The 11255-nt window shown below is 42.3% G+C and overlaps 1 protein-coding gene across 15 annotated transcripts in view; it reads right to left on the bottom strand.

Moving 5' to 3' along the window:
• Positions 1–605: 605 nt before the first annotated feature.
• AAK1 (AP2 associated kinase 1) overlaps positions 606–11255 on the bottom strand; it is a 136567-nt gene continuing 125917 nt past the window's right edge. For all 15 annotated transcript variants that reach the window (XM_073653612.1, XM_073653615.1, XM_073653616.1 and 12 more), the window contains one exon: positions 606–3373. In XM_073653612.1, the coding sequence (XP_073509713.1) occupies positions 2343–3373 (1031 nt within the window). In that variant the 3' untranslated portion in view covers positions 606–2342. The remainder of the gene's footprint in view (positions 3374–11255) is intronic.

Below are 11255 nucleotides of genomic sequence, written 5' to 3'. Positions count from 1 at the left end.
GATAGTCATTAGAATCGGAGATCTAATGTTCACGCCGAACCAGACAATCCTCGAATGTGTAGGGGGCTCTTGACTTTTCCTTGAAGAACCATCTCAGAGAAGAGAAGGATCGGGCATGTTGAACTTCAACACCCAATCACTGATCGATAAGTTTTTGCCACAGATGTCTGGCAGTGGCTTTGTCCACTCTCCCTTTTGAAAGCCGAGAATACATGTGTATAAGATGGTGGTCGGGGAAGCAACCGCAACCTAATGTGTACGGACACTTTTTCATGAAGGTAGATTTTGGTAGCAATCTAGAATTTAATTGGTGGAGAAAGGTTGAACTTGATGGACCTAGGTCTTTTTCAACCTATGTAAGCGGTTTATCCACCGAGCACAGCACATGAACACCTTGCCCATGGTCCTACACTTACGTCTTGTGTATAAACACTGACAGAACAGAGACATGGTCTACATTTATCAGATCACATCTTCCATGTGAGAATTGACAGCTGGATTGGTCATGGTAGCAAGTTCTCCACTTTTTGTCTGCACTCATGAAGCCCAAAGAGTTACAAGACCAGAGAATGTGGTGGATAATATCTACACGGTATCAGCAGAAATTCTTTCCAACTGCTTTAATATGTTAGGAAGAACACTGAATGAGGCAGTAAGGGGGAAAAAATAGAAATGTTACAATTAAAGTTAATAAACGCTAAGGCAGAGATGAAGGATTGCTTCCATATTTCTAGGGCTGGTGGAACAATGATCCTTAGGGAGATGCTGTAAGAGCACCAGACCCCATTCATCAGATGGAAATCATTCATCTCCATAAATAAGGCACCTCAAAATCTACAACTAAAGACATAACACCGACACATAAGGACAAAGAAAAATCCAAAATATCACATTAATCTATGATAGAGATGACTTACAAGAACATAGTACAATGCTGCTTTTACCAAGAGGCGGAGGGGTGTCGCCAAGAAGCGAATGAGTAAAGCAAATCATTCATCTACACACAGGTAGGAGGACAAGACGGAGATGCAGGTAGATTGTTCATGAGTCTTGTGGATTGTCATGAATGTGACTGCAGAGGTTCCTGATAAATTTATATTAAAGGGATTCTCCTGGACGCTAAAAGATTACTGTTATCCCAATGAGATCGCAGACTTAAGGTTCATTACACTGCAAGTTAATCGTAAACGAGCGTTCCTAGGAGTGCTCGTATCGTGACAATCTTGCAGCGTAAACAGGTTGCCTATCACCAGATGAACACGTAAAACACTTGTTCGTAGGGTGAAATGATGTTCTGTAGTGCACAAAAGATCATCGTTGTCGGCAGCACATCGTCCTGTGTAAATAAGGCTCGTGCTACTGAGAACAATGGCAGCCTATGTGCACTAAGTGATCTATTACAGATAGTTCAGTGCTCATCTGTGTAAAGTAGGCTATTAAACGGCCGCTCATCGGTAAAGATTTAAGTTGGGGGATATAAACCAATCTTTACACACTTCTAGAATTTACAGCCTTAAAGATCTCAATATGGAGGCCACAAAGCATTGATTTTGTTATTAAAAAAATCGACATCACATTTGACAACAGATGAATGCCTTTAAAGAATTGTACGGGATTAGTAAAATATGGCTACTTTAATGTGTGTGAATTCTAGCATCAGTATTGAGACTACAAGTCCTGGTGCGGGACAGGTTTTATGACCCCCAATTAACAGTACCATAGGGATCAATGATGTGGTTAGTTGGGATCAGTAGACCCAAAGTCGAGCCGGGAATTGAAGCCATAATACGGGTGTTAAAATGCATCTGCGGTACAGCTGTCTGAATGAGGCTTTATTCACTTGAAAAGGAGCTGAACTGCAATACCAGATACAACCCATGCACAGGCACAGGCGAAGTGCTGTTTTTGGAAAAAAAAGCAGCCATGTTTTTCTCATCCTGTACAAGCCATTTAATGGGCTTATCCATAGGATAGGCCATCAATGTTACAATTGGAAGGGGTCCAACATTTGCACCTCCACTGATGCCTTTTTTTTCAGGGTTTTACACAGCTTTAAAATGCACAACAGCAATTTTAGAACCATCTGAGCTTGGTATTGCAGCTAGTCAAATAAAAGGCATCAACGGAAAAAACTGGATAAACCCTTTAAATAACAAAATCAGTCCATAAAATGGCTGACTCTGCAGTGTGTAGGTGTCAGGTGCACTTTAATGAAGAAATCCCTTTGCTAAGAAAAAAAAAGGTAACAGAGTTGCATATAGCAGAAAAAGGATTAATACATCAATAGGAAATGCACTGCAAAATGGAGGCGTGGACTCTAAGGTAGAAGCATCACCTATACTCTATGGGTTTTGTCTCCCAGCTTTGGCAGGAAATGGAGCCAAGCCAAATGGATCTGCACTTGCAATCTCTGAAGTTCTATAAGTCACTGGGGTGATGGGAACAGATCCAGCTACTGAGGCTTTTGCAGAATGAGACACTACTTTGTAAGCAGCAATGGGCTGTGCATCCACAGCCGGCCCTTCCTGAGGGCTGTAGTGCCGGGAATACTTAGACAAGGACTGAGCGCGGAATGGCTTGGTTACTACAGTCCCAAACATAGTCTCTTGGGATGTCTCGTGGCCAGTGATCCTATGGTTTTCAGCACTGTGTGGCTCCTTGGATGTGTTTAGATACAGAGAGGCTTCAGCTAACTCATTGCTTCTACTGGAATGTGTATACAGGTTTCCAGTAGTGTATGAAGTCTTCATGGAACTGCCTCCCACCTTCAAGTCAGTATTTCGGAATGTAGAATTTCCCACCGCTTCTTTTACAGACTGATGAGCTTGAGGAGAAGTGGGGTCTTCAACACTAATCTTTCTTGTAAAAGGCGCCCGGAGGAACACATCAGATTCCTCCAGCTGGTTTAAAGAAGTAGAAGTCTTCGCCAAGAATGGCGCATTGGTAAATATATCAGAATCATCCTTTGAAGTTATTGAACTCTTGAATGGCGCTGTAGCAAAGACATCTACATCTGTACTGAAGCCTCCTGCAGGCATCTGGGTCAATCTTTCAGATGAAGGGTAGATAGGGGTGTTCTGCATGGAAACTGGCTCCTCAGAATTGGGAAATGCAGTATCCTTGACTTTCTTACAACCTTCCTCTTCATCTGAATCCATTAAGAGAGGTCTTGAACCGCTGCAATCCAAAAGGTCTGGCTCATGGTCAGTGCCTTCTCCTTCACTGCTGTGAAAGGAACTACAACTAGATGGACCTTTGGATGGACTCTCCAGCTTTAATTCTAATTCAGATGATAAGGGGCATGTTGCAGAACTAGGACCTTTAAAAAACCCATCATTTCCCATATGGAAAGACTGAGCAGCTTGTAGTACACCTATAAATGGAGACAAAGGTTTAGAATTACTAATGCTAGGAAATCAATACTTATAGAATTAGGACAAAGAACATTCATAGCTCACATACTTTGCTGTCCAACAAGATCAAGATGGCACTGTGACAAAATGGCAAATGTGACAAGATCAAGATGGCACTTGCTATTAATAGTCAAGGGAATAACCAAACAAAGGCACAGTAGGAAAAAAAAAACATCACATAATGCAATGAGGGCAAGCTGCAGTCTACTGCAAAGTGCCGATGACATTGCTTCTGGAAAAAACTGACTTTGCAAATCACACACAGTGGATCCTCAAAAAAAGCAGCTGAGAAGACCACCTCAAATCTACTCCAGACCCCAATTTAGAAGAGATTTTCTAATTACTGAATCCTATGTATATTGGCCCTCTTCTATGAGAAGACCACCCCTCCTGCTTTTTCGGATGGTTACACTGTATATAGCAAACAGTATGGAATTTCCAGAAACTTTTAAAGACCAAATCATAATACACATTTTGTAGGTTTGCAGAACTTCATGTACATTACACTGGAACCAACATGACACCTACATAACGGAGCTTACCTTGAAGACATGAATTGCAGGTAATATTTAGGAAGAAATCATAAAGAAATGACTATGAAAAGTGGAGGTCAGCGAAGAGAAATTGTGTGAAGTCTCCAGGGAAGTGCACACAAGGTGGAAGTTCATCACAAATGAAAGTCTCAGCTTTGTCTACTGATATTTATGTTATTGGTGTAAACTCACCTTTATCCAAAAGTGTCCTAATATTACTCTGGTGAATTGTACAGGTTTTATAGTTAAAGAGAAGCTGTCAGCAGGTTTTTGCTATGTAAACTTAGAGCAGCATTATGTAGGGACAGAGATCCTGATTCCAGTGATGTAGCACTTACTGGGCTATGTGTTTCAATAAAATCAGTGTTTTATCAGCAGCAGATTATCCCTGCAGGACTAGGTGTCTCATGCCTCCTAGTCAAATGCTGTGTGTAACCCCATCCCCACCACTGATTGGCAGCTTTCTGTCAATGTGCAGTGTACACAGCTGCCAATCCGTAGTGTGGGCGGAGTTATACAGGGCTCAGCCTTTAAAGAGGTTGTCCACTACTTCAGCATTGATGATAGGTCATCAATACCTGATCGGTTGGGGTCAGACACCCGGCACCCCCACCGATCAGCTGCTATCAGTGTCGCCGGTGATGGCCGCCAGCCGTGAATACTCACTTGCAGAGCTGTTCCGTGTGCTATTGATTTGAATAGGAGTCGGATGTGTAGCACCAATCCTCAGCTACTATTAGGAGATGGCCAGCTCTGCAAATGAGCATTTCCGGCTGGCGGCAGCAATATCACCTGATCGGCGGGGTGCCGGTTGTCAGACCCCGACCGATCAGACATTGATGACCTATCTAAAGGATAGGCCATCAATGTACAAGTAGTGGACAAACCCTTTAAGCACCGATAGTTCATGAGCAGAGGAAACAGGGATAGTAGCAAACTGACATCATTCAGCCCAGCAAATGACATTGCTGAAATCAGGGTCTCTGCCCCTACATCATGCTGCTCTCAGATTACATAGCAAAAACCTGCTGACCTGTTCCCTTTAATGATCTAAATGATCCTAAACTGATTTTTTCTCTTCATTTTTTACCACAACTTTGGAAATGTGGCTCGACTAAAAATAAGTAAATGAATTACAAAAAAAAAATAAGTGTCAGATTTTACACATGCTTTCTAGTTTTATGTAAAGATTAACGTGTGTAACGCAAAGTTCTTCAAATTTCTTCTACTTCATGTTCAATGATCCCTTCTTCATGTCATTGAATGAGAACATTTCTTTTTATACCCAAAGGCTGAAAACTTGTACAACCCCTGGCAAAAATTATGGAATCACCGGGCTCGAGGGTGTTCATTCAGTTGTTTAATGTTGCTGAAAAAAAGATCACAGACATGGCACAAAGCTAAAGTAATTTCAAATGGCAACTTTAGGGCTTTAAGAAACACTAAAAGAAAACAAGATAAAAAATGTGGTACTCAGTAAGGGTAATTTTTTTCAGACCAAGCAGAGGGAAAAAATTATGGAATCACTCAATTCTGAGGAAAAAAATATGGAATCATGAAAAACAAACACACAAAAGAACACTCCAATACATCACTAGCATTTTGTTCCACCACCTCTGGCTTTAATAACAGCTTGCAGTCTCTGAGGCATGGACTTAATGAGTGACAAACAGTACTCTTCATCAATCTGGCTCCAACTTTCTCTGATTGCTGTTGCCAGATCAGCTTTGCAGGTTGGAGCCTGGTCATGGACCATTTTCTTCAACTTCCACCAAAGATTTTCAATTGGATTGAGATCCGGACTATTTGCAGGCCATGACATTGACCTTACGTGTCTTCTTTCAAGGAATGTTTTCACAGTTTTTGCTCTATGGCAGGATGCATTATCATCTTGAAAAATGATGTCATCCCCAAACATCCTTTCAATTGATGGGATAAGAAAAGTGTCCAAATTATCAATGTAAACTTGGGCATTTATTGAAGATGTAATGACAGCCATCTCCCCAGTGCCTTTACCTGACATGCAGCCCCACATCATCAATGACTGTGGAAACTTGCATGTTCTCTTCATGCAGTCATCTTTATAAATCTCATTGGAACGGCACCAAACAAAAGTTCCAGCATCATCACCTTGCCCAATGCAGATTTGCGATTCATCACTGAATATGACTTTCATCCAGTCATCCACAGTCCACGATTACTTTTCCTTAGCCCATTGTAACCTTGTTTTTTTCTGTTTAGGTGTTAATGATGGCTTTTGTTTAGCTTTTCTGTATGTAAATCCCATTTCCTTTAGGCGGTTTCTTACAGTTCGGTCACAGACATTGACTCCAGTTTCCTCCCATTCGTTCCTCATTTGTTTTGTTGTGCATTTCCTGTTTTGGAGACATATTGCTATAAGTTTCCGGTCTTGACGCTTTGATGTTTTCCTTGGTATGTTTGTCTTTAACAACCTTCCCATGTTGTTTGTATTTGGTCCAGATTTTAGACACAGCTGACTGAACAACCAACATGTTTTGCAACATTGCGTGATGATTTACCTTCTTTTAAGAGTTTGATAATGCTCTCCTTTTTTCAATTGACATCTCTCGTGTTGGAGCCATGATTCATGAAAGTCTACTTGGTGCAACAGCTCTCCAAGATGTGATCACTCCATTTTAGATGTAGACTAACGAGCAGATCTAATTAGATGCAGGTGTTAGTTTTGGAAATGAAAATTTACAGGGTGACTCCATAATTTTTTCCCTCTGCTTGGTCTGAAAAAAATTACCCTTACCGAGTACCACATTTTTAATCTTGATTTCTTTTAGTGTTTCTTAAAGCCCTAAAGTTGCCATTTGAAATGACTTTAGTTTTGTGCCATGTCTGTGATCTGCTTTTTTTCAACAACATTAAACAACTGAATGAACATCCTGCGAGCCCGGTGATTCCATAATTTTTACCAGGGGTTGTACAATCTAAGCAAACCTCTGTGAGCTCCAATGCACAACCTGGCAGTGCGTCTCTACAATGAACAGTGATTTGTGGCCATCAGACCTGGAGACAGATTCATGTTGCTGATGTCATTGAGCAGAGTAGAGGACGCCTTCGCTAACTCATTTAATCACTGAACAACGTTCACATTTTACACCAAAGCCTTTCTACATATTTGTGCTAATTTTTTTTCTATTGCCTATTGTCTACCAAAATGTAAAATTAACCCCTTAAGGAAGTGCCCATTTTGGGCTTTAGGACAAAGGTAATTTTTTCATTGTCACATTTCAGAAGCTGCAATATTTTGTATATTTTTGTCGACGTAGCTGTGTGAGGGCTTGGTTTTTTTTTCTTAGATAATAAGCTGTATGTACTCCAAAAAGCTGCTCTTAAACACAACTCATCCTATCTATTAACTTTATGGGGAAATCTATAAAAAGCAGCATTTCTGCTATTGTTTTATGAGGTTTCATATTTTCTGCTATTCACGAGCTGCACAAAATTTTATCTTGTGGGTTAGCCTAATTATGCCGATACCAAATCTGTATAGTTTTAGGTTTTAATACCTTTTTTTTTTTTTTTACAATAAATCCACTGTTTGAAAAAAATAAAAAGGATTTGTTTGTGTGTCGCCATATTCTGTGAGCCATACAAATAGGATTACTTTTTTTTGAAGGTGGAATGTACAAAACAAACAATTCTAGATTTTTTTTTTTATTTAGTCATATTGACAGTTTAACTTCATGATGTTGCAGGTCGATACCCAATTAATATATTTTTTTTATTGTATCATAATTATCTGCAGAATAAAATTAATATGTCACACAGCAAAGGATCTATCAGTCAAGAAGGAAGAAGTAGAGATGGGTAGGGAATAGAGCCGGAGTGACAGAGGCTTGGAAACAGCTTCCACGCACCTCATTTACATATCCATTAAAAATGCTGATTTCTCAGTAATGGAGGAACGGACCGGCCATGTAACGGTATTACTGGCTTTGTCTTTGAAAGAGCTACATATGCGCATAATATGATATATATTTATTAATATTATAGCTTGGGGGTTGAAATCCGGCTGACAGATTCCACTTAAGGTTTGTCTACAATAACCGACCAATGACAATATATGACCGCGATCAGTAACCTGTTTTCTGACCAGCGGTTGGGTGAAAAGCCTGTTTACACAAGCACACCACTAACAATGCAAGAGATCGATCAGTGCACATAGCCGGCCATTGTTCTCGGTACACAGAATGTTGCGCTGCCAAGAACTATAATCTTGCCATGTAAATGTGATAATCTTGCAGTGTTAGAGATAGCAGAAGGAAGTTACACACCACAGATCAGTGAGGAGAAAAAGCATTCCAGTTTTTAGGGAGGAAAGCGGAATTGTGCTTTAACTAGGGAAGGAAGCGCATGATCCTTCATGAGCTGTAAGAGGAGAGATCTAGGAAGCAAGCGGTGCTAAAACACGAGTGCTAGTGAAGACAGCAGCATGTGGGACACAGACCTCATATCCAGAGATGCAGCCACATGAGAAAAGTCTGAAACTAGGGCAAGTAGGAATTTTTATCGTATGCAAAAAAAAAAAAAAAAAAATAGAATTTTTTTTCGTATTTAACCAGTAATTCAGCCCAAAACATTATTCACTAAAAACGCCCAACCTTAAATGTTATCCTTAAACCATTAGAAATATGTCTGTAATGTTCTATTAAAATACTTACCGATCGCCATCCTCCCCAATTTCCTTTGTTGCGCCAGTCGTTTTCTAGATCATGTGACTCCAAATCAGACTAGCTGGATAACACAGGGGTCTCTGTGTGGACCGGAAATCTCTTTCACAATGTAAGCCTACAGACCCTCATTCTGGGGCTCCATAGGCTTAGAATGATGGAAGAAGCATGAACCTACATAGAAGTCCCTGTGTGATCTGGCAAAGGAAAGGAACACTCAAAAAGACCCATTGGGGGATGGGAGCGGTGCTGGAAAAGGGATGAAGATGATCCGGATATATTTTAATATGACAACGTTACATTACAGACATACTTCTAAAAGGTTTACGAGATATAATTTGTGTCAGGAGTGCTTCTTTAACTGATCTACAGTATAGGTGATAAATGTTAGAGCTGTGAGGTCCAGACTGTAGGAACCAACACTGGTCAGTCGACCAACAGTGAAAGTCTATAGCTTCATAGAAACAGCAAAGCAAGCAAAACAGTCATCAGGTGCGGTGTTTAAAAGGTGTAGCCATAGTTGTGTGGCTGGTGGGGGTGTTCCAATATAAAAGGGGGAAGGGGGGCCTGATATAATCTAGAACTTATAGCAACCAATTTAGCAATTATTTGTTTGAATCCAGTTTTAAAGGGGGTTTGACTTTGTGGGCGTGGGAGGCCGGGTCTGACCACTGGGGCTTCCAAGGTTTCTGAGAACAGGGCTCTGCAAAGCCCCATCTGAATGGAGTGGAAGAGCAGGTGCAGGTGTTGGCACCCTTGAAATTGTTCCAGAAAATTAAGTAATTCTCCTGGAATATTTTTTCAATTACATGTTTTGTTATATACATTTTTATTTCCTGTGTGTGTATTGGAACAACACAAAAAAAAAAAAAGAGAAAAAAAGCTAAATTGGATATAATTTCACACAAAAACACCTTTCCAAAGTGTAAACAATTTTGTTTCAAGCATGTGATTCTCATTCAGAGTTACCTGTGGCAAGTAACAGGTCTGGGCAATATGAAAATCACAGCTGAAACCAGATAAAAAGGGGATAAATTGACTTAACCTTTGCATTATGTGTCTGTGTGCGCCAAATAGAGAACAGAAAGAGAAGAAGAGAACATGTGTTGTTGACTTGTGTTGTTCCAATACTGAAAAAAGGAAATAAACATGTGTATGTGTATAACAAAACATGTGTAATTGCTATTATTTTCTGGGAGAAATATTTAATTTTCTGGAACAATTTCAAGGGTGCCAACATTTTCGGCCATGACTGATCTATATATACTAGCTATTGAACCCGTTCTACGCCCGTGTGGCGAGCATTTTTCTAGGTATATGGTCTCCCATGCAGGTATGTGCTGCCCTCCTCCTGGTATTTGCGTTGCCCCCATCCTGTCTCCACCATCCTATCCTGGTATGCATGGCTCCCCTCATCCCCTAATCCTGGTATGCGTGGCACCCCTCACCCCCTAATCCCGGTATGCGTGGCACCCCTCACCCCCCAATCCCGGTATGCGTGGCACCCCTCACCCCCCAATCCCGGTATGCGTGGCACCCCTCACCCCCCAATCCCGGTATGCGTGGCACCCCTCACCCCCCAATCCCGGTATGCGTGGCACCCCTCACCCCCCAATCCCGGCATGCGTGGCACCCCTGACCCCCAATCCCGGCATGCGTGGCACCCCTCACCCCCAATATGCATGGCACCCCTCACCCCCCAATCCTGGTATGCGTGGTACCCCTCAACCCCCAATCCTGGTATGCGTGGCACCCCTGACCCCCAATCCCGGTATGCGTGGCACCCCTCACCCCCAATATGCATGGCACCCTCATCCCCCAATCCTGGTATGCGTGGTACCCCTCACCCCCCAATCCTGGTATGCGTGGTACCCCTCACCCCCCAATCCTGGTATGCGTGGTACCCCTCACCCCCCAATCCTGGTATGCGTGGTACCCCCTCACCCCCCAATCCTGGTATGCGTGGTACCCCCTCACCCCCCAATCCTGGTATGCGTGGTACCCCTCACCCCCCAATCCTGGTATGCGTGGTCTCCTTACCCCCAATCCTGGTATTTGTGGCCCCCTGATCCCTTTCACGCTGTACACACATAAAAAAAATAAATAAACAATTATACTCACCTTCCTTCCCTGTGCTCCAGCGCTGCGGTGTCCTGTTCTGCCGGAGACCGGGGGAGGAGTGCGGCACCATTTTGCTGAAGAGACACTGTAAATGTGTCTTCAGTAAAATGGCGCTGGATAGCGCTATGCGCATGCGCCGATCCGAGTGACGCCTCACTGCTTCCCCGGTCTCCGGCGAAGAGAGGCGTCGCGGTCAACGCTCCTCCTGGTCAGGTAAGTATCTAAGTATGGCGCCGGAGATCGCGGTATGCGTTCAGTGCCTACGCATACTGCTATCTCCGGCACCATACACTCCTCTTACCTGTAACGGCTGGATGCCTGCTTCTGTCTGGAGCCAGACTGCGCGTCACGCATGCGCAGTCTATAAAGGCTTCAGACAGAGACACGCATCGCCGGTTATATTATAGATATACAGTACAGACCAAAAGTTTGGACACACCTTCTCATTTAAGATTTTTCTGTATTTTCATGACTATGAAAATTGT

This window comes from Phyllobates terribilis, unplaced genomic scaffold (assembly GCF_046119375.1).
Source record: "Phyllobates terribilis strain yellow unplaced genomic scaffold, ASM4611937v1 Scaffold_11__3_contigs__length_659146591, whole genome shotgun sequence".
Classification (NCBI taxonomy): domain Eukaryota; kingdom Metazoa; phylum Chordata; class Amphibia; order Anura; family Dendrobatidae; genus Phyllobates; species Phyllobates terribilis.
This window is presented reverse-complemented; position numbering and strand designations above follow the sequence as displayed.